Consider the following 27,941-nt stretch of genomic DNA (forward strand, 5'->3'; position numbering starts at 1 on the left):
ATAAAATAATATTGTACTATATCAAAGAAAAATAAATCATGCGCAACACTGCAGCATCCCACTTACAACATTAAACTGGTCCCTCTTTTCTCTCTCTTCTTTATTGCCATGTTATAACCAGCAGCACACAGCAATGCTGACCATATTTAGCTTTTATGAGAGATTTGCATTCAGACCCTTCGCTATGAGACTCGAAATTGAACTCGGGTGCTTCTGGTTTCCATTGGTCATCCTTGAGATGTTTCTACAACTTGATTGGAGTCCACCTGGGGTAAATGTAATTGATTGGACATGATTTGTAAAGGCAAAAACCAAGCCATGAGGTAGAAGGAAGTGTGCGTAGAGCTCCGAGACAGGATTGTGTTGAGGCACAGGTCTGGGGAAGGGTACCAAAACATTTCTACAGCATTGAAGATCCAAAAACACAGTAGCCTTCATCATTATTTTTTTATTACATTTTTTTTTTTACCCTTTTCTCCCCAATTTTGTGATATCCAGTTGGTAGTTACAGTCTTGTCCCATGCACATATTCTATGAGAACATTTCCTAATGGTACTCTGAAGTAGCCTTGGTAAAAGTGACTCCGCAAAATATCTTAAGAGTGTATTCAGTATATAGATACTGTAGCTATATAGACAAAACTGACCCCCAAAAATATGGTAATGAGTGATTTACAATTTGTGATTCAAAGCCTGACACGGTACTAAATATCTCTCGTCAGCGTTGTTGAAAACAAAAACACTGAAAAAACAATTATAACATATCAACCCGTGGTGAACAGGCAGGCACATTTTTTTCTGCTTGTAATTAAGTGTTTTTCACCACATAGAACTTATTGTCAGTTAGCCTACACACAGAGCTGCATGATACCATTGTTCTCTACCTCAATCCATGGAAACTGTGTCCTGTACTTTACTCGTCTTCAGTACTGACACAGCAGCCCTATTGGAAAGTATTGTTCAGGCTGGTACTGGGTTACTGCAGACTTAGACAGTCTTGGGCTACAGTTCAATGTTTTTACCCAGTCACAACCAGTCTGAAGAAGAAGAATTCACACAAGTGTTGTGTCTGGACTATCATTAAATGTGAAGAATGTATCTTATCAAATCAATTCTCTATGTGTCATTTAATTACGCAATTAAACTAATCATGCAACTTCAATTACCTAGGAAGTCAGGGCACCACAGGAATATGTTGTTTATAGAGTTTTAATTCCCGAATATAACTCAGATATTTTCTTATCGAGTACAGTCTTGTATTCATGTATTTTATTACCTCATCAGTTCTCATTAGATATCCAAGGGTTTGCGACGTTCAGTACATGAACCCTAGCCTCCATAATGAATCAGCGATATACAAATTGGCTTAATTATTTATTTACTAACTAAACAAATCACAGAAACACATGAACAAACAATATAGTTATTGGTTACTAACACAACGCATTGAAAAGTCCCTAGTGGGCTAAACCATTATGTGAGGCTTGGTAGACAATGGAAAGGGGTGGGGACAGAAAGAGCGGGAAAGACAAAATGGATTCACGACCCAGTTGATAATTATATTAATTGAAATGCTAATCCTTTGCACATGAACGGTCGCTCATTGGAAAATAATTGCAATGTATACATTTACGACCGTATGTCGTTGTCTTCTCTGTTGGAATCGTCGGTCCGTCTGCTGGAGAGTCAGTTCATCAGAGAGTCTCTGGTTAACGTCCACAGAAGTCAATGTCGTTCGCGGTTGTAGCTTTCTCAGCGGCTCTGGATAGTGTCTGTTGTTATGGATATGTCAGGCGTACAGGTGGCCGTTGCATAGAATAGATGCTTCCGCGGTTGTCGTTATTCTCGTACTAGATTTACGCAATTTCCAGCTGCAGACTAGTAATTCTACGTCTAGGATTTGCTCTTATTCTGTAGTGATCAATAGTCTCAGAGTTTAACCATTTCCAGCCGTGTGGCAATCACTACACGCTGTCTGGTCTCCTGGGCCTATAGAGTTGTAGTTCTTAACCATTTCAACATGTAGCGCCAGCTCCATGTTTTTTAGTCTAATGTAAATTTAGTCAGGAGTGGGTTTTATACGTCTGAGAAAAGGGCGCTCCATGACGCCGACAATGTCTATGCTCATGTGGGCGTGGCCACTGATTTGGTTAACTATATGAAAACCCATATTTTCTCATTTAGAAGGTTAACATCACATTACATCTTTTCACAAATAGTTTCATGTTTAATCACAAACATTTTACAATATTTAGATGTAAACTCCATAATTAAGAAGTGTACACAACCAAAGACACAGTAGAGGGTTTCCTATCCTTCATGAGATCACCAAATGAAACACACTTGTCATGACTGTCCCTTAAGTGTTCACGGACCACTCCCACATTCCCAAAAATATAAATATTGTTTAAATTATGTCCAAGGGTCTCTTGTGTTCCAGTTTACATTCCAAGATCGAACACTACAGAGCAGAGAGGCAGCGTATTTTATGACCGCCATAAAAACAGCCGACTTCCCGAAGAGGGGGCACGCTGTAGAGCGGACCCACTGTAACCTGATCCTAACTCTCACAGGAGAGTTATGACACGTGTGGTTTAAAAAACTGTGACTGCAATGCCAAGATCTTCATGTAGCCTAGGCCACTGGTATTGTTTTGAACAGGTCCATTTGGCGGTTGGATGCGAAGAAGCCGTGAGGAAAGCCCACTCCAATCAAAGCTCAGACAGTCCCAGCTGTGTCTCTTTGGCCAACCACTCACCATTGTAGGCATCCTTGCTCCATCCTTATTGACTTTGTGCTTGTCCTTTTAGGAGTAGTAGGAGACTGCTGTGTACTTCCTCGAGACAGAATGTCCTCCATTCTCAGATTTCCTCAGTAGCTACTCTCATGCCCCGTCAGGATGTACAAGTTGCTTAAGGCAGATGGATTGTCCGTGAGAGTACTCTGCAAGATAATGTCCCTGAAGAATAAAAGCATATGTTAATGTACATTTTTTAAATTTTGCTTCAGTAATTTGACAAAATCCCATAGTTAAGAGACATGCCTTGAGGTTCCCAAGACTCTGAATATTCGACTTTCATCCGTGATCTCTTGTGTAACCTATGAAAAATGTAAAAACGTCACAATGTTATTTTATTGTCAATATGAGAATTGACAATACAGTCTGACAATACAGAAAAGCTGGACTGGTGTTTTGGTCTGCATTACCTCATCACTATTCAAGCTTCTACCTTTAAGCCCATGCTTCCAGAAGGCCAGAACACTATCCTGCAAACATACTGCAAATAACAATTTATTCGCCTCCAATCCAAAGACACAAAGCTAAATGATTAGAAGGCAGCACTCATCCATTCCCTTACCAAGAGTCTCAATGGAAAAGTCAAAGGTCAACTTTGAGGTCCTCCCTTTGCTTGGATTTCCATTCAGATTCACAATTTTCACAGTGTCTGCAAAGGTCAAATGGGAAAATTGTCACAATTCAATCTTGATTTTTTTTCTTCTTCATTCAAGGTTTCTTACCACTCTATAGAACACTGGCACATCCAATATTCCTGATCAAATTATACTGAAAGCAGAGTATTGAAAGAAAGGAACTCACTCTCCAGAGTGATCAGTACTGTGTCTCTGTCCAGCTGAGTCACCTGCATCACCTTCAGAGATTGACTACCTGTGAAAATGTTACAAAAACATCACAGCTTGCACACTGCTCATCTGTCTAGATCAGTGGTCACCCTGTCGATCGCAATTCCTAGTCGATTACCAAACATTTTTGTAGAAAAGCCAACGATAAAGGCTTTCGCTGTCGTTGTTAAGTGCACTTGGTTCAGAAGCCCTGTGCACCGGGAAGGCAAAGTGTTCCCATTTTGAGCCATCTACAACATCCGAGCGTTCAAGACAACTGGGATCCGACTGGGACATATATTTTTTTAAACAGTCGTCCAACTCAGAATTCCAATTCTGACCTTAAGATCACTGACGTCACGATTTGACCTCTTTTTCTCCTCCAGAGTTCCCAATTGTCTTGAAAGCACCATGACCATGAGATGCAGGTACCATCAAGTCCAGTAAAATAAAAAAGTTAATTTGCAAATTATTTCAATTTATGCTCTGCTGTGCCTCGCAAGTGCTACACCAACTGATCTATTTTGTTATTAAAGCTCAAGTTTTTCTAATATAATATGGTCTGAGAAGAATAGTGGCAGGCCAGGTATATAGCCAATATGCTGTGATAATGTATTAGGCCTACTGCACAAACCTCATTCCTACCAGTGGCGTTATCCTTTTTAGATAAAACTATACTAATTATATTCACATCACCAAATAACTTATTAAAACACCTTTTTCTGGGGCCTCTCGGGTGGCACAGTGGTTAAGGGCCAGCTGCACCAGCTGTGCCACCAGAGACTCTGGGTCCGCACCCAGGCTCTGTCGTAACCGGCCGCGACCGGGGTCCGTGGGGCGACGCACGGTGTTTCCTCCGACACATTGGTTCGGCTGGCTTCCGGGTTGGATGCGCGCTGTGTTAAGAAGCAGTGCGGCTTGGTGGGTATCGGAGGACGTACGGGAGTTGTGGCGATGAGACAAGATAGTAGCTACTAACAATTGGATTCCACGAAATTGGGGAGAAAAAGGGTGTGTGTAAAAAATAAAAATAAAAACTTTTATAATGAAGGTCTACAGTAGCCTCGGGAGAAGTCTGTAGGGTAGCACCATGGTGTAGCCGGAGGACTGCTAGCTTCTGTCCTCCTCTGGGTACATTGACATCAATACAAAACCTAGGAGGTTCATGGTTCTCACCTCCTTCTATAGACTTACACAGTTATTATGACAAGTTCTGGAGGACGTCCCCCAACCCATCAGAGCTCTTGCAGCATGAACTGACATGTTGTCCACCTAATAAAAATATTAGATAATTAATCTAGTACTGAAAGCAGAAGCTACAGCTAGCTAGCACTGCAGTGAATACAATGTGGTGAGTAGTTGACTCAGAAGTACAATAGTTGAATAGTTTTGAAAAAAGTAATTTCTTCCAAAATTAAGAAGAAGCGAGAGAGAGCTAGCTATAATGTGTTGTTTTTTTTAAACGTTCACTTTGCAAGAGAATACAGCTAACTAGTTTAGCCTACTCAAACACCCAGCTCAAACAGACAGGGATGATATGTTAGCTAGAAGTCCACAAGCGAAGGAAAAAGGTTAGAGGAGGAGAAGGCATAGATAGTAGTGAGAAGGAATTACATATGCAACGAGCAAAGTGATCACGCTGTTTTCATGTGGCTGCTATGAAAGTGAGCTGTTCTTGTCTATTAATATTCTATATTATGTCATGTTTGATGTTGTGTGGACCCCAGGAAGCGTAGTTGCTGCTTCAAGATTGTTGGTCACGCGGACTAGGATATGTTCTGTGTTGCCTCTGAGAATAACATCGCCGAATACGGTGACTGAGTTTATCACGAAGTGTATAGGAGATGTTGTACCCACTGTGACTATTAAAACCCATGGTAAGGTGACTGTGAATATTGCCTAATATAAAACAGTGTAGTTTTCCCTCTAACGCAATCATACAGGCAAAACGTCCATGTAGAGAAATGGAGTCGCAATTCAACTGCTCAGACACGAGACGTATGTGGCAGGGTCTACAGACAATCACGGACTACAAAGGGAAAACCACACAGACGGCATCCCCAGCCGCGTCCTCAGACCAGCTGGCTGGTGTGTTTACGGACATATTCAATCTCTCCCTAACCCAGTCTGCTGTCCCCACTTGCTTCAAGATTGTTCCTGTACCCAAGAAAGCAAAGGTAACTGAACTAAATGACTATCGCCCTGTAGCACTCACTGCTGTCATCATGAAGTGCTTTGACAGGCTAGTCAAGGATCATATCACCTCCACCTTACCTGACACCCTAGACCCACTTCAATTTGCTTACCGCTCCAATAGATCCACAGACGATGCCATCGCACTGCACTCTCCCATCTGGACAAGAGGAATACCTATGTAAGAATTTTGTGAATTAACTATAAGCTCAGCATTCAGCACCATAGTACCCTCCAAGCTCATCATTAAGCTCGGGGCCCTGGGTCTACTGAACCCTCGCTCTGTGCAACTGCGTCCTGGAATTCCTGACGGGCCGCCCCCAGGTGGTGAAGGTAGGAAACAACACCTCCACTTCGCTGATCCTCAACACTGGGGCCCCACAAGGGTGCGTGCTCAGCCCCCGCCGGTACTCCCTGTTCACCCATGACTGCATGGCCATGCACACCTCCAACTCATTCATTAACTTTGCAGACGAAACAGTAGTAGGCCTGATTACCAATTATGATGAGACAGCCTACAGGGAGGAGGTGAGGGCCCTGGGAATGTGGTGCCAGGAAAAAAAAAACCTCTCAACGTTTAACAAAATAAAAGGAGCTGATCGTGGACTTCAGGAAACAGCAGAGGGAGCACGCCCCTATCCACATCGACGGGACTGCAGTGGAGCAAGTGGAAAGCTTCAAGTTCCTCTGCGTGCACATCACTGACGATTTGAAATGGTCCACCCACACAGACATTGTGGCGAAGGCGGCGCAACAGCGCTTCTTCAACCTCAAGAGAAATTTGGCTTGGCACCTAAAACCCTCAAACTTTTACAGATGTACAATTGAGAGCATCCTGTTGGGCTGTAATCACCGCCTGGTATGGCAACTGCACCGCAGGGCTCTCCAGAGGGTGGTGCGGTGTGCCCAACACATCACCTGGGGCAAGCTACCTGCCCCTAGGACACCTACAGCACCAGATGTCAGAGGAAGGCCAAAAAGATCATCAAGGACAACAACCAACCGAGCCACTGCCTGTTCACCCCGCTATCATCCAGAAGGTGAGGTCAGTACAGGTGCAGCAAAACTGGGACTGAGAGACTGAAAAACAGCTTCTATCTCAAGGCCATCAGACTGTTAAATAGCCATCAAAAGGCTGCTTCCGCCAGGTTACGTAACCCTGCACCTTAGATGCTTCTGCCCTATATACATGGGCGTAAAATCACTGGCCACTTTACTAATGGTACACTAGGTCACTTTAATGATGTTTACATATTTTTGCTTTACTCACTGTATTCTATTCTACTGTATTTTAGTCTAATATTTCTATATACACACCTTAATTCCATTAATTTACTTTTAGGTTTTTGTGCATTGTAAGATATATTACTGCACTGAGGGAGCTAGAAACACAAGCATTTTGGTACACCCGCAATAACATCTGCTAAACATGTGTATGTGACCAATAAAATGTGATTTGATTTCACAACAGCTTATAGGGATCCTAATAAAATACCAATACTATTCATTCCGCCGATTCTGTTGAAAGAGCGTTTCTTAAAATGGAAGCAATAGGAACGGTGATAGAAATACCTGAATTTGTCCAATAGAAATTCACATTTGCAACTGTTGCACTCATGAGTACCTCCTAGATCAGCTACATACATGCAGGCAAGAGTGTGCAAGGCGGTATTGAATGTGTCACTGTCTGTCACCTTGATCACTCACTCACGTTGTAAACTTTCATTCATAGGCTAGGTTGTGGCAACTGCATGATGGGTATAGGGTGAAATTAGAGTATCATGTAGTAAACTAAACCTATCTATGTTACATTGAGCTGGGTGAATGGAATATGAGCGACAGTCATCCAATATGCTGTAATAGAAATAGTGCCATGTTCATAAGAAAATTATCTTCCCCCCTCATCTTAAACGGCAACAACCACCACCGATTCCTACATATATATATATTTTTTTACATTAACCTAAAAAAAACATTTAAGTCATGTTTAAAACAAATTCTGAGCGGTAGATCTCGGCTTGCTTTTTGACTGTGAAAGTGATCTTGAAGGTTGGTGACTGCTGATCTAGATTAAACTAGATAAAATATTCATGGAGGTACCTGTCTGGGCTCTGGGTGTGTCATTCAAGTGGATGATGTCAAAGTGGACCTGCTCACAGGTCTTCACAGGGGCCTGTAACTTGCGCACACCCACACACACCTGTGGCAACTCCTCTTTCTCCAGGACAAGCAGTTCAAAGATGGGGAGGCTTTCTGGGAGACTCACAGCGATATGCTGAGAGGGATAGGAGAAAGCGGAACGGAAGAATGCGTTGTGATGCTTTTCTATTTAAAAAAACACAATGCTGAACATTGTATAGAGATGCATTGGGAATACACACCTTGAGTTGCATGAACTTCTGCAGGGGCTCGTACCACAGCAGTAGGACAAGGCCAGTTGGTACAACAGCACACAAAAATGTGCTGTCAGTGTACGGGTTATGCACTGAGAATAGATGAGGCAGAAGAGAGAGAGATGTCACCTTAGTCATAAAGACGGTACAGTACATCTCCATTTTTGACTAAAATAACATGTTCCTTACCAACGCTGCAGCGTCGACAGCCTTTGGTGTCTGGTATCTTTCCAGACACAGAAAACCTTCTACAAAGAGAACACATTAACAATAACTTTTTTTAAATGTAGAATTTCCAGGATGATTTCCCTTCCTCTCAGGCTAATATCAGTGAAAGGTATGGGCCTCTCTCTGCCCAGGGGTGGGGTGTCCCTACCTTGAATTGATCCTCTCGGTGAGGCGGTGGGTGTTGATGGACAGGTGGCCCTGCCTCTTCGGCAGGTGTCTGCGATGATCAAACAGGGTGGTCAGCCTCTGGGAGCACAGCTGCGATGATTTCCCTGTGGAGCACAAAGACAGTAAACACACGTCTAGATGGAACACACTGTATTAGGGTGTGTTGTCATTGTTGCTGGTGCGAGGGACACGGAGGGCCCTACCTGAGATAGACATTAGCACATTGTTCATGACATACAGCCAGCTGCACCTCTGGGGTAATAACTGAAAAACACAGAAAATATTATTTTAAACAGACTGGTAGAAAAACACATATACGTGTGTGAGTATACACACACACACACACACACACACACACACACACACACACACACACACACACACACACACACACACACACACACACACACACACACACACACACACACACACACACACACACACACACACACACACACACACACACTTTACATTTTGTACAATTGGTGTTAACATGATGGTACCTTCTCCATTGTGTCCTCATGGAGCTCGTTGAGGTTCAGGGTATAGATGCCCTCCTCTGTCCCCAGGATGAGGTGTTGATCTGAGGGAGGAGAGTCAGATATTCTCCCCGAGCTATGACTGGTTTGACAGAAGCTCTATTGACTGATTGTTATCCTTTATAGCCTGTGCTTACCTTTAGTCTTTGGCAGGACCCATGTGACAGCACAGTGGATATTTAATGGACAGCCATTAAACACCTTGGAAAAACAGGCCCCCATCTAGAAAAGATTGTGTGGTTCGATGTATCATTTCAATGCGGTATTTTCTTATTGGTAGCTATATATCCAGACATCTTGACTTACATGGACTTTGGGGGTGGGTGGAAGTCCATGGCAATCACCTCTCTGTAGAAAAACAAATTCCACAGAATTATCAGTCATCATTTTTGCAAAAGTGATGCGTTTAAGAGGTGTGTCAGTAACTTGTCTGATGGGGACTCACCGAGTCCTCAGTTTTCCTCCTGAGTGTGCTCCATTCTGGAGACAGTGGGGGCTGCTGGGCCTTGGCGGCCGCCTTTTCCGGCCTCTGTCCAGACCCTTCAGCGCAGTATAGTGTCTCAGGATGATGGATTTGAGCCTTTTCTAAAGTTGGTAATGCAGATTGACATAATTAGTAGTTGATGTCACTACCTTTACACAATGACTCCTTAGATTGTTTTAGTTAGTGTTTGTGTGTGTACAGGATGTGTTGCGTGTGAGTGGATGCTGCACCTTCAGAGGGAGAGGAGCAGTTGGTGGTGTCAGCAAAGATGGTAGAGTTGAAGAGCGAGGGGTCAGCCAGGGTGGGGTCTGTGAATGGAGGTGTGACAGGGGAAGGGGTGGAGTCATAATTGCCAGTGCATTCTATGGGGCAAGTAGTGTCAGTGGACGGGGGCATGGTGTGCCTTGGGGCAGGACTGAGGACCCCACTCCTCTTCACTGTGCCACATTTATCCATATCATCATCATCATCATCACCATCATCTTCTTCATGAGAGTGCTGCAACAGATGAACACAGACGCTGGTGCGGTTCCAAAGAAACAGTGTGGAGTGCCTGAGAGGATAAGATACAGTCTGTAGTTCCCTCTCACCTCAGCAGAGGGCGCTCTCTTGACGGTTAACCTCCTGCAATGGATATCAAACAGACCGCGTTATGGGAATTAAACACGTGTAGTGATTTGGGATGTGCAGAATTGTTTTAAATTCCTTTGCATTCAGCTTACTTGGTGTGTTTGTTTGTAATGGGAATTATATTTTGGTGTGTTATTAGTAATGTAGGTAAGTGCTATGAAGAGATGTATAAAGACGGTTTTATAGCCTCACCTTTCAAGCAATGCTTCCTCGACACACTCCAGTAGACTCCTGCACCTCAAATGTAGAGTAGATTAAGTTATTACTGCCTTCATTTGTAATTTATTACGGCCGATTTGTCATAGGAAGTCAAATAAACGCTAGCTTACGAGGAGTTCTTTTCATCTCCTGAAATGCTCCATTCGTCATATGATCCCTGTTAGGGGAAAATATATTAATATACTGTCAAGTCAACAAATAAATGTATTGTTTTTCTATGTTGAACATGACATTCATAGAACAGAGGTTAGACACAGATGATAGGCTACTCACCAGGTCAGGAGAGGGGTCAGTCTCCTTCCTCATGGGAGGGCCAAATTTTAGCAGATCAACTGGGGGGAGGGGGAAAGTGTCACAATCCCCACATATACAGTACCAGTCAAAAGTTTGGACACACCTACTCATTCAAGGGTTTCTCCTTATTTTTTTAAAACTATTTTCTACATTGTAGAATAATAGTGAAGACATCAACACTATGAACAAAAAAGTGTTAAACAAATCAAAATATATTTTATAGTTTGAGATTCTTCAAAGTAGCCACCCATTTTCCTTGATGACCGCTTTGCACACTCTTAGAATTCTCTCACCCAGCTTCATGGGCTAGTCACCTGGATTGTATTTCAACTAACAGGTGTGCCTTGTTACAAGTTAATTTGCGGAATTTATTTCCTTCTTAATGCATTTAGCCAATCAGTTGTGTTGTGTCAAGGTAGGGGTGGTATACAGAAGATATACCCATTTGGTAAAAACCAAGTCCACATTATGGCAAGAACAGCTCAAATAAGCAAAAAGAAATGACAGTCCATCATTACTTAGGTTAGTCAATGTGGAACATTTCAAGAACTTTTAAAGTTTATTCAAGTGCAGTGGCAAAAACCATCAAGCGCAATGATGAAACTGGCTCTCATGAGGACCGCCGCAGGAAAGGAAGACCCAGAGTTACCTCTGCTGCAGAGGATAAGTTCACTTCAGTTACCAGCCTCAGATTGCAGCCCAAATAAATACTTCAGAGGTCAAGTAACAGACATCTCAACATCAATTGTTCAGAGGAGACTGCATGAATCAGGCTTTCATGGTAAAACTGCTGCAAAGAAACCACTACTAAAGGACACCAATAAGATACTTGCTTGGGCCAAGAAACACGAGCAATGGACATTAGGCCAGTGGAAATCTGTCCTTTGGTCTGAGGAGTCCAAATTTGAGATTTTTGGTTCCAACCAGTGTGTTTGTGAGATGCAGAGTAGGTGAACGGATGATCTCTGCATGTGTTGTTCCCACCGTGAAGCATGGAGAAGGAGGTGTGATGGTACTTATTTAGAATTCAAGGCACACACACAACCAGCATGGCTACCACAGCATTCTGCAGCGATATGCCATCCCATCTGGTTTGCACTTAGTGGGACTATCATTTGTTTTTCAACAGGACAATGACCCAACACACACCTCCAGGCTGTGTAAGGGCTATTTGACCAAGAAGGAAAGTGATGGAGTGCTGCATCAGATGACCTGGCCTCCACAATCACTCTACCTCAACCCAATTGAGATGGATTGGGATGAGTCGGACTACAGAGCGAAGGTAAAGCAGCCAACAAGTACTCAGCATATGTGGAAAAGCATTCCAAGTGAAGCTGGTTGAGAGAATACCAAGAGTGCAAAGCGGTCATCAAGACAAAGGGTGGATACCTTGAATAATCTAAAATATATTTTGATTTGTTTAACACCTTTTTGGTTACTACATGATTCCATATGTGTTATTTCATAGTGTTGAAATCTTCACTATTTTTCTACAATGTTGAAAATAGTAAAAATAAAGAAAACCCCTTGAATGAGTAGGCGTCTAAACTTTTTACTGGTACTGTACATATAATACAGAATAACACCTTCAAAATATTGAATTACTGTCGTAGAAAATCCTCTTCAATATCATCATCATCATTTTTTGTTATGAAAATGATATGAGAAACACACACTTGTTCTAAAACTAGTCACTGGCACTACTTGGTGCCAGTGACTATCCCCTTGTGTCCTCCTGACCTTGGCTGCTTGCCCCTGCATACGGTAATGCTCCGTCGGCCATAACAATGGCTCATCAGTAATTCCAGAGTCCTTGAGAAGCTGTGGATGCTAGGATCTGAGAGTTACTCACACTGCTCCTCAGACGGAGTCCTCTGGACCGACAGGGGTTTCCCTAGAGACTGGATCTTATCAGGGAATGCACTGCATGTCTGCAAACCCACACATACACAGTAGTAGACAGGCCATTAGTGACATATGTATCTTTGTAGTACTAATCCACAGAGTACAGTGTTGTGCCCAAGCATACATTTTAGGACAGGAGACGAGAGTTCACCTCAAGATCACACTCATCCATAGTGTGTGAGGTTTGCAGAACAGGGTTGCTGGCCATGTCCAGCAGTTCAATGGCCAGGGTCCTGGTCAGCCGCTGACTCACAAAGGGGTGCTGAGAAGAAAACAGGTCATGTGGGGTCGTGTCGGTCACCTAAAGGACTATGTTTAGAAACTACATATAGATTCTGCACTTAGGGACATACAGTGCCTTTGGAAAGTAAATCAGACACCTTTACTTTTCCCACATTTTGTTCCAGCCTTATTCTAAAATGTATTTTAATTTGGCTATCTACACACAATACCCCATAATGACAAAGCAAAATGTTTTGCAAATGTACTAAAAATGCAAAATTTTACGTCAGTATTCAGACCCTTCGCTATGAGACTTTAAATTGAGCTCAGATGCATCGGGTTTCCATTGATCATCCTTGAGATGTTTCTACAACTTGATTGGAGTCCACCTGTCGTAAATTCAATTGATTGAACATGATTTGGAAAAGGCAAACACACGTCTATATAATGTCCCACAGTTGACAGTGTATGTCAGAGCAAAAACCAAGCCATGAGGTTGAAGGAATTGTCCGTAGAGCTCCAAGACAGGATTGTGTCGAGGCACAGACATGGGGAAGGGTACCAGAAAATGTTGATAGCATTGATGGTCCCCAAGAACACAGTGGCCTCCATCATTCTAAGCTGGAAACAGTTTGGAACCACCTAGACTCTTCCTAGAGCTGGCCGCCCGGCCAAACTGAACAATCGGGGGAGAAGGGTCTTGGTCAGGGAGGTGACTAAGAACCCGATGGTCACTCTGACAGAGCTCCTCTGCGGAGATGGGAGAACCTTACATAAGGACAACCATCTCTGCAGCACTCCACCAATCAGGCCTTTATGGTAGTGACCAGACAGAAGCCACTCCTCAGTCAAAAGGCACATGACAGCCCACTTGGAGTTTGCCAAAAGGCAACTAAAGACTCAAGATTCTCTGGTCTGATGAAACCAAGATTGAACTCTTTGGCCTGAATGCCAAGCATGGTGGTGGCAGCATCATGATGAGGGGATATTTTTCAGCGGCAGGGACTGGGAGACTAGTCAGGATCGAGGCAAAGATGAACGGAGTAAAGTACAGAGATCCTTGATGAAAACCTACTCCAGAGCGCTCAGGTCCTCAGACTGGCGTGATGGTTCACCTTCGAACAGGACAACGACCCTAAGCACACAGCCAAGACAATGCAGAAGTGGCTTCAGGACAAGTCTCTGAATGCCCTTGAGTGGCCCAGCCAGAGCCCGGACTTGAACACGATCTAACATCTCTGGAGAGACCTGAAAATAGCTGTGCAGCAACACTCCCCATCCAACCTGACAGAGATTGAGAGGATCTGCAGAGAAGAATGGAAGAAACTCCCCAAATACAGGTGTGCCAAGCTTGTATCGTCATACCTAAAAAAGACTTGAGGCTGTAATCGTTGCCAAAGAGTCAACAAAGTACTGACTAAAAGGTCTGAATACTTACGTAAATGTGACATTTTCAGTGTGTTTTTTTTCTCCTTAAATGAGCTAAAAATGCTTATTTTTTCTTTTTAAACAACTGTTTTTGCATCGTCATCTTGGGGTATTCTGTGTAGATTGATGAGGGGGAAAAAAACAATTTAAATCAATTTTAGATTAAGGCTGTAACCTAACAAAAATGTGGACAAAGTCTAGGAGTCTGAATACTTTCCGAAGGCACTGTAAATTCAACAGGTTTTCATGTACTTTGATGCCATCTTCTTGTTCTCGTCAAAAGGATGGAACTCTGAGGTAGTACCTGTAACAACTTCTCTGCAGTGGGCCTTTTGCGAGGGTTCTTGGTGAGGGATACTTTCACAAAGCTGTGGAAGTCAACGGACCTAAAACAGGAGAGAGACCACTGGTTATTACCACAGGGGCTAATTGGCTCCTAGACACTGTGACATTTATATTATCCTTTTTTATTTATTAGCATTTTATTGGCCCTTCCCTTCAGAGGACAACATGTGCTTTGTTTTAGTATTTTGTTACTTATACATTATTCCTACATTTGACATACATGGTACCCTTATACACATGTCAGAAATACATTTTGATACACATTAAATGGTACTCAGACATATCCTGTATACATGATATGGTGTTTTCGGTCCTAACTATTACAGATCTTGAGCTTTTAAATCGTACTCCTCAGCAATTCGTTTTTCATTTTTTATATCAATCAGTATATTTGAGTTTAACTATAATATTTGTTGTAATATTTGTTCTGGCTTTCAGGGGGATGATATTTAAATTGTAACCAGCTTTGTATGGCTCGTTTAAAAAAATAAAAGGCGATACTTTGAACAAGGTTTCATTTTCAATTAACCGACAAAGAGAGTTTGTAATCTGGATACAGGCAAAAAGGACATTTTTGAACAAAGGATGAGCCAGCTAAACTACTTTAGAAGCAGTTTGGGTTTAACTTTTGCAGACAGAGGTTTAATGCTTTAATGTGTTATCATTTTTAGCCTCTCATACTCGTATTCATTACATAAATACATTATTAGTTATGTTGCTCATATGACTTTTTAATTGTAAACTAACTTCTACCATTTGGACTTGTCCTTCAGTTTGGGAGGCTGGAAGCTGCCCTTTGACATCACCATCAAGGCCCTGTGGGGGGGGGAATCAAAATCTTATAACAATAACTTAATGTGCAACATGTTGCAGTTATCCAAATCTGATCTGTTAATATGACTGGATACAAGAACTAGATTTAACTGACAACATTGTTATTACAGAATCTGTATAATTATAATAATGAGAGGTGACATCCCAGCAACTGTGCCCTCACCTCATTGGGTGCAGGTCAAACATTGGAGGCTGAAGCTCTGCCAGCTCGATAGCGGTGATGCCCACTGCCCAGATGTCACATAGCTGGTTGTACCCGCCTTTCTTCTCCACTGCTGCGACCTCGGGTGCCATCCTAGAAGAGCAACGCTGCCCGTGGATAACTGTGGTAAACCATGATAATGGGCCTTGTTTTGGTGCCATGGATGGACATAGATCACTCACCAGTAAGGTGTGCCTATGAAGGACTTCCTCTTGGCAACAGAGGCATTGATCTCAGCTGCAACGCCAAAATCCGCTGGAAGGAAACGATGGCATGAGAGGTGGAGACAAATATTTGAGTAAATATATTTTAAAATAAATAAATCAGGGACTGGGTGTGTCCAAGGGCAGTAGTACTTGTTAAGTAGTTTTTTGGGGTATTGGTACTTTACTAGTTCTATTTTTGACAACTTTTACTTCACTACATTCCTAAAGAAAATAATGTACTTTTTACTCTATACATTTTCCCTGACACCCAAAAGTACTAGTTACATTTTGAAAATGGTCTAATTCAAACACTTATCAAGAGAACATCCCTGGCATCTCTATTGCCTCTGATCTGACAGACTCACTAAACACAAATGCTTCATTTGTAAATGATGTCTGAGTGTAAGAGTGTGCCTGCCCATGGCTATCCGTAAATAAATAAACAAGAAAATAGGGCTGTCTTGTTTGCTTAATATTAGGAGTTTTAGCAATTACATTTACTTTTGATAATTAAGTCTATTTAAAACCAAATACTTTTACTCAAGTAGTATTTTTCTGGATGATTTTTACTTGAGTCATTTTCTATTAAGGTATCTTTACTTTTACTCAAGTATGACACTTGTTACTTTTTCCACAACTGTCCACGGGAGAGCGGATATGCGAAAGTGGGTGACAGTGTGAGGGTGGAGGAGTCACTGACCCAGTTTGACATCTCCTCGCTCTGTTAGAAGAACGTTGGCTCCCTGTGAAGAACCCACATTGACACAATGAGTGCACCGTTTCACTCTCCCACCAGGACAGTCCCAAGCTCCGAATACACAGAGAGACATACACTCCCAAAATGACATTTCTGTAAGTAGTTCCAAAGCGCCAGACCAAATGATTCAATTCAGATGAGTGGTAGAGCGAATTGTTCACATGTTTTTATATCCAACAGGATTCTCTATACATTACTTTTATGTCTCTGTGCATTTTCCCAGTCTCATGTAAGTGACGCAGTCCCTGCAAGCACAGAAAATCCAATGACAGTGGTATCTCAGCGCAACGGTCAAGCATGATGTTTACGAATTTACAATGTCAATAACGTTACATCCAAATGGAAAGTTTCACAAGAGAAAAAAAATGGTTAAACGCTTTATCCAATGAATAACGCTGCATATCATTTCATTCTCACCTGGAGTGTTTCCCTGCACACATATGCAATCTGCCTCTCGTTCAGGGGGCCAGTAGCTATGGAAACATAACAATTAAGTGAGTAATTCAAAAAGAGAATAATGAGGGAGAACAGTAACTAGTTGAATCTTGACTTGATACACTGGGACGATGCCATTCATATACATTATCTACCAGGGTGGGTGTTAAAGGGGGAACGTTCTCCAACTGTACCATGATAAATGTCCTGCAGGGAACCTCCGCCGCAGTACTCCATGCAGATCCACAGCTTGTTATTTCTACCAAAGGAAAAAGCGCACCGTTAAAGCAATAGCTCGGAGTTTCATATCAAGTTTTAACGTTTGATTGCAGACCAAACCTGAAGTAGCTGCCGAAATAGGCCACAATGTTCTTGTGAGTGCATTCTCTAATCATGGTGATCTCCTGTTGGATTGATGAGATATCGTCACCTGACAAGAGAAGAGCAAACTCATTTATATTCAGGAATACTGTGACGCAATGTGAGATAAAGATTTTTTTAATTTTTTTTAATAATCATACTTTGGGATAAATAGCCTACCAGGATCTAGTTTTACAACTTTGATTGCAGATACCACAGACGTCTTGATGTCTCGGGCCTGTAGAGAAGAGAGAGTACAAAAACGTTTGATGTTTTCCTGATCATTTGACATTGTGATTTCATTTTTTTTTGCTGTGAATGTTATGGGTACTGGCATGACCGTTAAAGTCATGAGTGCCACAGACTCAGTTATACATTGGGAAAACGAATAATAGCCGACCACACATCAAGTTGAAAGTAGTTCTAGGTATATTAGATTTAAAACCAGGGTTTTATTCACTTTGAACCAAACAGAACCAAACGGAAGCAAACTGAACAAAACTGCGAGGGAACTAGCTTATTTGTCAGATCGAAACTCTCGTTTTCGTTGCATAACACAACTGTTTGGGATAATGATTACACCTCAGCCGATTAAGTATCCTATTTGAGGGCCTTGTGCTCACACTTTGTTTTCCACTGATAAAACATGGGTGATAAGGGGAAGTACACCCTTATCTGTATGTCTACAGATCATACAGACACAATGATTATGTTACCAAGCAAAGCAGTGAAAGGACATGTGGGAACTACGAGGCCCTTGTCAGCTACCCTCGAAAAAAAGACATCTGATATGGAGCGGTACTTACTTCCTGTTTTGTTTCTGTAGTAAAAAAGACGTCCTGTGATGAAAGTAATGTATATTATGCAGTAGAACTTTTACATCCTCAACTAAATGAGACTATTATTGCTAATCTCAGCTCAAGATCACTCTCAAGACATGACTTAGCAACTAATCCATCTATTATTTTCTGATGTTTTCTATATTTTGTTTTACATAAATCTTTCCCATGCTTTACAAGGGTTTCTTGGGTATGCTACAGTGAAAATGATATATTTGCTGGCCATGCCAAATATCCGAATTTAGGTCAGGGTTCTGGCCTGGGTGTATACAGGGAGTTTCTCACGGTTTTGACACAACTTCCTTTCTCAACACATTTTTGGTTTCCTGTTACTAACTGCTACAACCAAGGCGCCATCTCACATAACCACAAACTCAATTAGTATTTTCTTCTGTTCTATACTGCATTAACTTTATTTGGTGTGCTGGATCTTGTTTTGTTTTTTTAAACACATGACCACATACAGTGCATTTGGAAAATATTCAGACCCTCCCCTTACACATAATATCCCATAATAAAAGAAAAACAGATTTCTGGAATATATATGCACACACTACTGTTCAAACGTTTGGGGTCACTTAGAAATGTCCTTGTTTTTGAAAGAAAAGCAATTTTTTGTCCATTAAAATAACATCAAATTGATCATAAACACAGTGTAGACATTGCTAATGTTGTAAATGAGTATTGTAGCTGAAAATGGCAGATTTTTTATGGAATATCTATATAGGTGTACAGAGGCTCATTATTAGCAACCATGAATCCTGTGTTCCAATGGCACATTGTGTTAGCTAATCCAAGTTTATAATTTTAAAAGGCTAATTGATCATTAGAAAACCGTTTTGCAATTATGTTAGCACAGCTGAAAACTGTTGTTCTGATTAAAGATGCAATAAAACTGGCTTTCTTTAGAGTAATTGGATAATCAGCATTTGTGGGTTTGGTTACAGGCTCAAAATGACCCGCCATACACCAGTCTCAACGTCAACAGTGAAGAGGCGATATAAAAGATTAAGGTGGGCAAAAGAACAGACACTGGACAGAGGAACTCTGCCTAGAAGGCCAGCATTCTGGAGTCTCTTCACTGTTGAGACTGGTGTTTTGCAGGTACTATTTAATGAAGCTGCCAGCTGCCAGTTGTGCACCGGGGCCTCCCACTACTCTTTATATTCTGGTTAGAGCCAGTTTGTGCTGTTCTGTGAAGGGAGTAGTACACAGCGTTGAACGAGAGCTTCAGTTTCTTGCCAATTTCTTGCATGGAATAGCCTTCATTTCTCAGAACAAGAATAGACTGATGAGTGTCAGAAGAAAGTTTTGTTTCTGGCCATTTTGAGCCTGTAATCAAACCCACAAATGCTGATGCTCCAGATACTCAACTAGTCTAAAGGCCAGTTTTATTGCTTCTTTAATCATACGTTTTCAGCTGTGCTAACATAATTGCAAAAGGGTTTTATAATGATCAATTAGCCTTTTAAAATGATAAACTTGGTTTAGCTAACAACGTGCCATTGGAACAAAGGAGTGATGGTTGCTGATAATGGGCCTCCGTATGCCTATGTAGATATTCCATTAAAAAAAATGCCGTTTCCAGCTACAATAGTTATTTACAACATTAACAATGTCTACACTGTACTTCTGATCCAATTGATGTTATTTTAAAATGGACAACAAAAAAATACAGCTTTTCTTTCAAAAACATGTAAGTGACCCCAAACTTTTGAACGGTAGTGTATGTACACACGTCAAAAGTTGACACACCTACTCATTCAAGGGATTATCTTTATTTTTTACATTGTAGAATAGTGTGTGAAGTGAATAGTGAAGACATCAAAACTATGAAATAACAAATATGGAATCATGTAGTAACCAAAAATATATATTTTAGATTCTTTAAAGTAGCCACCCTTTGCCTTGATGACAGCTTTGCACACTCTTGGCATTCAACCAGCTTCAAGAGGTAGTTAGTTACCTGGAATGAATTTCAATTAACAGGTGTGCCTTGTTAAAGGGTCATTTGAGCCAATCAGTTGTGTTGTGACAAGGTAGGGGTGGTATACAGAAGATAGGGCTATTTGGTAAAAGACTAACTCCCTATTATGGCAAGAACAGCTCAAATAAGCAAAGAGAAACAACAGTCCATCATGACTTGAAGACATGAAGGTCAGTCAATCTGGAAAATTTCAAGAACTTTGAAATGTTCTTCCTGTGGCAGTCATGAGGACCGCCACAGGAAAGGAAGAACCAGAATTACCTCTGTTGCAGAGGATAAGTTCATTCGAGTTAACTGCACCGCAGATTGCAGCCCAAATAAATGCGTCACAGAGTTCAAGTAACAGAGACACATCAAGAAGAGACTACGTGAATCAGGCCTTCGTGGTTGAATTGAACCACTACTAAAAGGACACCAATAAGAAGAACAGACTTGCTTGGGCCAAGCAACACGAGCAATGGACATTAGACCAGTGGAAATCTGTCCTTTGGTCTGATGAGTCCAAATTTGAGATTTTTGGTTCCAACCGCAGTGTCTTTATGAGACGCAGAGTAGTTGAACGGATGATCTCGGCATGTGTGATTCCCACCGTGAAGCATGGAGGAGGAGGTGTTATAGGGTAGGGGGTTTTTACTGGTGACACTGTTGGTGAATTATTTAGAATTCAAGGCATACTTAACCAGCATGGCTACCACAGCATTCTGCAGCGATACGCCATCCCATCTGGTTCGCACTTAGTGGGACTATCTATTTGTTTTTCAACACACCTCCAGGCTGCGTAAGGGCTATTTGACCAAGAAGGAGAATGATGGAGTGCTGCATCAGATGGGATGACCTCCACAATCACCCAACCTCAACCCAATTGAGATGGGTGGCTACTTTGAATAATTGCTTGATTAGTTTAACAGTTTTTGGTTACAACATGATTCCGTATGTGTTATTTCATAGTTCTGATGTCTTCACTATTATTCTACAATGTAGAAAACAGTAAAAAATAAAGAAAAACCCTTGAAGGAGTAGGTGTGTCCAATCTTTTGACTGGTACTGTATACAGTTCAAGTCGGAAGTTTACATACACTTAGGTTGGAGTCATTAAAACTCGTTTTTCAACCACTCCACAAATTTCTTGTTAACAAACTATAGTTTTGACAAGTCAGTTAGGACATCTACTTTGTGCATGACACATACACACAAAGTCAGAAGTTTACATAAAAACTTTGCCAAATACATAAAAAAATACCACCACCCTACTCCACTATTTATATCCATGTAGTCCTACCTCAGGCCAACATCCTGAAACGATGGGACACCACCATTTAACACACCCTGTAACTCTTCTGACATCAAGTCTCACACACCTAAATACCTCCCTGCAGCTGCCACCACAACCTCAATTGTCTGCGTCTTACGTTCCATCCCTGTAGTAGCTGATAACTATTACTATAAACTAGAGATCGACCGATTATGATTTTTCAACGCCGATACCGATTATTGGAGGACCAAAAAAAAACGATACAGATTTTTTAAAATGTATTTGTAATAATGACAATTACAACAATACTGAATGAACACTTATTTTAACTTCATATAATACATCAATAAAATCAATTTAGCCTCAAATAAATAATGACATGTTCAATTTGGTTTAAATAATGCAAAAACAAAGTGTTGGAGAAGAAAGCAAAAAGTGCAATATGTGCCATGTAAGATAGCTAACGTTTAAGTTCCTTGCTCCGAACATGAGAACATATGAAAGCTGTTGGTTCCTTTTAACATGAGTTTTCAATATTCCCAGGTGAGAGGTTTTAGGTTGTAGTTATTATAGGAATTATAGGACTATTTCTCTCTATACCATTTCTATTTCATTAACCTTTGACTATTGGATGTTCTTATAGGCACTATAGTATTTCCAGTGTAACAGTATAGCTTCCATCCCTCTCCTCGCCCCTACCTGGGCTCGAACCAGGAACACATCGACAACAGCCACCCTCGAAGCAGCGTTACCTATGCAGAGCAAGGGGAACAACCACTCCAAGTCTCAGAGGGAGTGACGTTTGAAACGCTATTAGCGCGCACCTCGCTAACTAGCTAGCCATTTCACATCGGTTACACCAGCCTAATTTTGGGAGTTGATAGGCTTGAAGTCAAACAGCTGCTGGCAAACGCACAAAAGTGCTGTTTGAATGAATGCTTACGAGCCTGCTGCTGCCTACTGCCGCTCAGTCAGACTGTTCTATCAAATCATAGACTTAGTTATAACATGATAACACACAGAAATACAAGCCTTAGGGTCATTAATATGGCCGAATCCGGAAACTATCATCTCGAAAACAAGACGTTTATTCTTTCAGTGAAAAACGGAACCGTTCCGTATTTTATCTAACGGGTGGCATCCATAAGTCTAAATATTCCGGTTACATTGCACAACCTTCAATGTTATGTCATAATTACGTAAAATTCTGGCAAATTAGGCAGCCCAAACCGTTGCATATACGCTGACTCTGCATGCAATGAACGCAAGAGAAGTGACAATTTCACCTGGTTAATATTGCCTGCTAACCTGGATTTCTTTAAGCTAAATATGCAGGTTTAAAAATATATACTTCTGTGTATTGATTTTAAGAAAGGAATTGTGTTTATGGTTAGGTACACATTGGAGCAACGATACGCACCGCATCGATTATATGCAACGCAGGACACGCTAAATAAACTAGTAATATCATCAACCATGTGTAGTTAACTAGTGATCTCCTCCCTCCTGAATCCTCCTCCCCCTCCCCCCCCCTCCTCCCTCTCTGCAGATGACTTCGTCAACCATTTTGAAAAGAAGGTCGACGACATCCGATCCTCGTTTGCTAAGTCAAACGACACCGCTGGTTCTGCTCACACTGCCCTACCCGGTGCTCTGACCTCTTTCTCCCCTCTCTCTCCAGATGAAATCTCGCGTCTTGTGACGGCCGGCCGCCCAACAACCTGCCCGCTCGACCCTATCCCCTCCTCTCTTCTCCAGACTATTTCCGGAGACCTTCTCCCTTACCTCACCTCGCTCATCAACTCATCCCTGACCGCTGGCTACGTCCCTTCCGTCTTCAAGAGAGCGAGAGTTGCACCCCTTCTGAAAAAACCTACACTCGATCCCTCCGATGTCAACAACTACAGACCAGTATCCCTTCTTTCTTTTCTCTCCAAAACTCTTGAACGTGCCGTCCTTGGCCAGCTCTCCCGCTATCTCTCTCAGAATGACCTTCTTGATCCAAATCAGTCAGGTTTCAAGACTAGTCATTCAACTGAGACTGCTCTTCTCTGTATCACGGAGGCGCTCCGCACTGCTAAAGCTAACTCTCTCTCCTCTGCTCTCATCCTTCTAGACCTATCGGCTGCCTTCGATACTGTGAACCATCAGATCCTCCTCTCCACCCTCTCCGAGTTGGGCATCTCCGGCGCGGCCCACGCTTGGATTGCGTCCTACCTGACAGGTCGCTCCTACCAGGTGGCGTGGCGAGAATCTGTCTCCTCTCCACGCGCTCTCACCACTGGTGTCCCCCAGGGCTCTGTTCTAGGCCCTCTCCTATTCTCGCTATACACCAAGTCACTTGGCTCTGTCATAACCTCACATGGTCTCTCCTATCATTGCTATGCAGACGACACACAATTAATCTTCTCCTTTCCTCCTTCTGATGACCAGGTGGTGAATCGCATCTCTGCATGTCTGGCAGACATATCAGTGTGGATGACGGATCACCACCTCAAGCTGAACCTCGGCAAGACGGAGCTGCTCTTCCTCCCGGGGAAGGACTGCCCGTTCCATGATCTCGCCATCACGGTTGACAACTCCATTGTGTCCTCCTCCCAGAGCGCTAAGAACCTTGGCGTGATCCTGGACAACACCCTGTCGTTCTCAACTAACATCAAGGCGGTGGCCCGTTCCTGTAGGTTCATGCTCTACAACATCCGCAGAGTACGACCCTGCCTCACACAGGAAGCGGCGCAGGTCCTAATCCAGGCACTTGTCATCTCCCGTCTGGATTACTGCAACTCGCTGTTGGCTGGGCTCCCTGCCTGTGCCATTAAACCCCTACAACTCATCCAGAACGCCGCAGCCCGTCTGGTGTTCAACCTTCCCAAGTTCTCTCACGTCACCCCGCTCCTCCGCTCTCTCCACTGGCTTCCAGTTGAAGCTCGCATCCGCTACAAGACCATGGTGCTTGCTTACGGAGCTGTGAGGGGAACGGCACCTCAGTACCTCCAGGCTCTGATCAGGCCCTACACCCAAACAAGGGCACTGCGTTCATCCACCTCTGGCCTGCTCGCCTCCCTACCACTGAGGAAGTACAGTTCCCGCTCAGCCCAGTCAAAACTGTTCGCTGCTCTGGCTCCCCAATGGTGGGACACACTCCCTCACGACGCCAGGACAGCGGAGTCAATCACCACCTTCCGGAGACACCTGAAACCCCACCTCTTTAAGGAATACCTAGGATAGGATAAAGTAATCCTTCTCACCCCCCTAAAAGATTTAGATGCACTATTGTAAAGTGGCTGTTCCACTGGATGTCATAAGGTGAATGCACCAATTTGTAAGTCGCTCTGGATAAGAGCGTCTGCTAAATGACTTAAATGTAAATGTAAATGTAGTGATTATGATTGATTGATAGTTTTTTATAAGTTAAGTTTAATGCGAGCTAGCAACTTACCGTGGCTTACTGCATTCGCGTAACAGGCAGTCTCCTCGTGGAGTGCAATGTAATCAGGTGGTTAGAGCGTTGGACTAGTTTAACTAAGGTTGCAAGATTGAATCATCCGAGCTGACAAGGTAAAAATCTGTCGTTCTGCCCCTGAACAAGGCAGTTAACCCACCGTTCCTAGGCCGTCATTGAAAATAAGAACGTGTCCTTAACTGACTTGCATAGTTAAATAAAAATTAAATAAAAGGTGTAAAAATATATATTTAAAAAATAAAATAATAATAAAAAGACATTTAAAAAAAGTATTATTATTATTATTATTTTTTTAATTGGCCAAATTGGTGTCCAAAAATACCAATTTTCGATTGTTATGAAAACTTGAAAGCAGCCCTAATTAAATCGCCCATTCCGATTATACGGTCAACCTCTACTTTAAACGCAAAAAAAAGGCCAAACAACAAGCGTCACAAACACCGGGAATCTTCCCCTTCAGTTGGTTAACTTTGACATTTATGGCTACCCCAGTAATCCCTCCTTTCAGTGGCACCCTTTTCTTCCAGTCGGTCAGAAGTTTACATACACTCAATTAGTATTTGGTAGCATTGCCTTTAAATTGTTTAACTTGGGTCAAATGTTTTGGGTAGCCTTCCACAAGCTTCCCACAATAAGTTGGGTGAATTTTGGCCCATTCCTCCTGACAGAGCTGGTGTAACTGAGTCAGGTTTGTAGGCCTCCTTGCTCGCACACGCTTTTTCAGTTCTGCCCACACATTCTCTATAGGATTGAGGTCAGGGCTTTGTGATGGCCACTCCAATACCTTGACTTTGTTGTCCTTAAGCAATTATGGCACAACTTTGGAAGTATGCTTGGGGTCAATGTTCATTTGGAAGACCCATTTGCGACCAAGCTGACTGATGTCTTGAGATGTTGCTTCAATATATCCACATAATTTTCCTCCTCGTGATGCCACCTATTTTGTGAAGTGCACCAGTCCGCCACGAACCCCCAGAACTGAAGCAACAAACCCCCAGAACATGATGCTGCCACCCCCGTGCTTCACGGTTGGGATGGTGTTCTTCGGCTTGTAAGCCTCCCCTTTATTCCTCCAAACATAGTGATGGTCATTATGGCCAAACAGTTCTATTTCATTTCAGACCAGGATGCAGGATGCACCTGAGATCTATTTCGAGTCTCATAGCAAAGGGTTTGAATAATTATGTAAAGGTATTTGCTAAAATTTCTAAAAGCCTATTTTGCTTTGTCATTATGGGGTTTGTGTGTATATTGTCAAGGGGTATGAATGAATACTTTCCAAATGCACTGTATACTTAGAGTAAAAGCTTAATCAGCATTTCCCTGAGCCTTGTTAGTCTCGTAAACCCGACCCTAGGCATAATACAGTGGGAGGCAACAAGTCTGCCTAGCCCTAGGGAGACTAGAGCCATTCTGATGTTTAGCCCTGTGTTCATGACAACCAAAACATCTAATACAGTTATGGAGAGAGACCATGCAGCATGCCGCCATGCACACATTGACGATACTAAGGATGGTGTAATATCACTTTTCCAGCAACATTATATCAGGGCGAAAAAAAGTGTTAGAATCACAAAACAATTTCTAGCATTTTTTTTTGTATTAAGAAAACCATCATATTCTGTTTTTAACGTTGACGCAGTCAACATACGACTAATGCTATAAATGACCATCTATTCAAACAGGTATGTGTCTGCTCAGGTAATACAGTCATATGCAAAACAATCACAATTCGGGTGGATTGATGCATATCCAGTAGCCTACGAAGGAGACCTAAGTGTCACTAAAGTACGAAATAATAGAGCGTGGCAAATTTAAAATACCTTAAATACATCTCCGTATGTACCACTGCCGATTCGGTGAATCAACTCGTAGTCCTCCAACGGGTTCGAGTAGGAGACACCAATTGCCTCCATCGCAGCAACGTCAGCCTCGACTCGCGCTGTCTAGCGACTAATGTTGATTCCTGTCCAGATGCCTGCCTGCACTTCCTCAGCAACAAACCATCAGAGGCAAAAGCCGAAATAAAAATGGCAGCTATAACCTACAGCCTTGTTATGTTCAGTGAACGGCAGCCTACCAGGGTTTATGTAAATAATAAGGCATTGTTCTTGCTCCTGAATGAAGAAAATAATCCGCATTTGGGGTTTTTCAGTGAAACAAAGCCCTGTCAAATAGTAGTAATTGTCCACCGGTTCTTGTTTTGTTTAAATCTTTCAATTTCATAAAAACATCTGGCACGCACGGACGCTTGCACGCACATGCCCAACGGGGTAGTAAACCCTCGCACGCACATGCCCAACGGGGTAGTAAAAACTCTGGGGAGAACTTACACTGGGGAGAATCCTTGAGGTTCTTGATACGTTAATTGATTGATTTGTTGATTGACTGGGTGATTATTAAGGTTATTAAATAGATGTAGAACACCTACGTCCATGGAAAATATATATTATGATTTATAAACGAGAATCCACTGTGTATAATATGTGGTATAAAGCAATGATAATGGCTTTCATTTGGAAAATATGACCTTATGGCTGGCAGGCAGCCTGGCGGTTAAACCGTTGGGCCAGTAACTGAACGGTTGCTGGTTCAAATCGCCGAGCCGACAGGGTGACAAAATCGGTCGATGTGCCGCCATCTGTCGATGATAACCTTAATTGCTCTGGATAAGAGCGTCTGCTTAATGACTAAAATGTCAATTGAGAGACGTGAGCTTTACAGCCGTGATGAAGATACGCCCCTCGTTGTGCTCTGAAATACGTAATCGTTCTCCTAGCAGCAGGACATTATTGCAGCAACATCTTGGATTTTATTTTTCAAAATCAGAGTCGGTTTGCAAAGAAATGCTAAACGGGGAATATCGGAGGGGGGAAAATGCACTCTAGGGCAATAAAACTGTTTTTCACAGCATTGCAACCACCTTTGATAATTGTAT

The 27,941-nt window shown here is 42.3% G+C and overlaps 1 protein-coding gene across 3 annotated transcripts; it reads right to left on the reverse strand.

Annotated features, from left to right (window-relative positions):
* Positions 1-1,360: 1,360 nt before the first annotated feature.
* LOC118390541 (mitogen-activated protein kinase kinase kinase kinase 2-like) lies at positions 1,361-27,193 on the reverse strand. 3 transcript variants are annotated; one of them, XM_035781206.2, is made up of 32 exons: positions 26,827-27,186; positions 17,643-17,700; positions 17,442-17,532; positions 17,297-17,361; positions 17,085-17,140; positions 16,865-16,912; positions 16,611-16,653; positions 15,887-15,959; positions 15,666-15,797; positions 15,422-15,484; positions 14,628-14,709; positions 12,825-12,935; positions 12,621-12,699; positions 10,748-10,806; positions 10,585-10,631; positions 10,448-10,486; positions 10,216-10,249; positions 9,856-10,123; positions 9,587-9,726; positions 9,448-9,489; positions 9,279-9,363; positions 9,106-9,185; positions 8,806-8,866; positions 8,583-8,706; positions 8,396-8,454; positions 8,195-8,298; positions 7,914-8,088; positions 3,598-3,666; positions 3,359-3,445; positions 3,207-3,277; positions 3,043-3,098; positions 1,361-2,958 (listed from the first exon to the last, which is right to left on the reverse strand). In XM_035781206.2, exons 1-32 carry the CDS (start codon positions 26,917-26,919, stop codon positions 2,871-2,873), a joined length of 2,682 nt encoding a protein of 893 aa, XP_035637099.1. In that variant the 5' UTR covers positions 26,920-27,186; the 3' UTR covers positions 1,361-2,870. The 3 variants fall into 3 exon arrangements, 1 of the variants encoding a protein (XP_035637099.1); XR_004826958.2 differs by lacking the exons at positions 1,361-2,958; positions 3,043-3,098; positions 3,207-3,277 and adding an exon at positions 4,815-4,892 and having other exon boundaries at positions 3,378-3,445; positions 26,827-27,193; XR_008060637.1 differs by lacking the exons at positions 1,361-2,958; positions 3,043-3,098; positions 3,207-3,277 and having other exon boundaries at positions 3,365-3,445; positions 3,598-4,892; positions 26,827-27,193.
* Between the last annotated feature and the right edge of the window lie 748 nt (positions 27,194-27,941).

Source organism: Oncorhynchus keta, chromosome 11 (assembly GCF_023373465.1).
Source record: "Oncorhynchus keta strain PuntledgeMale-10-30-2019 chromosome 11, Oket_V2, whole genome shotgun sequence".
NCBI lineage: Eukaryota > Metazoa > Chordata > Actinopteri > Salmoniformes > Salmonidae > Oncorhynchus > Oncorhynchus keta.

Bases quoted from the DNA above. Each gene is read 5' to 3' on its own strand.
- LOC118390541 (XM_035781206.2), bottom strand. From the start codon at position 26,919: ATGGAGGCAATTGGTGTCTCCTACTCGAACCCGTTGGAGGACTACGAG. The intron at 10,487-10,584 runs GTAAGCTAGCGT...TTTGAGGTGCAG, and splicing joins GGAGATGAAAAGAACTCCTC to GAGTCTACTGGAGTGTGTCG. The intron at 3,667-7,913 runs GTACCTCCATGA...ACATTTTCACAG, and splicing joins CACACCCAGAGCCCAGACAG to GTAGTCAATCTCTGAAGGTG.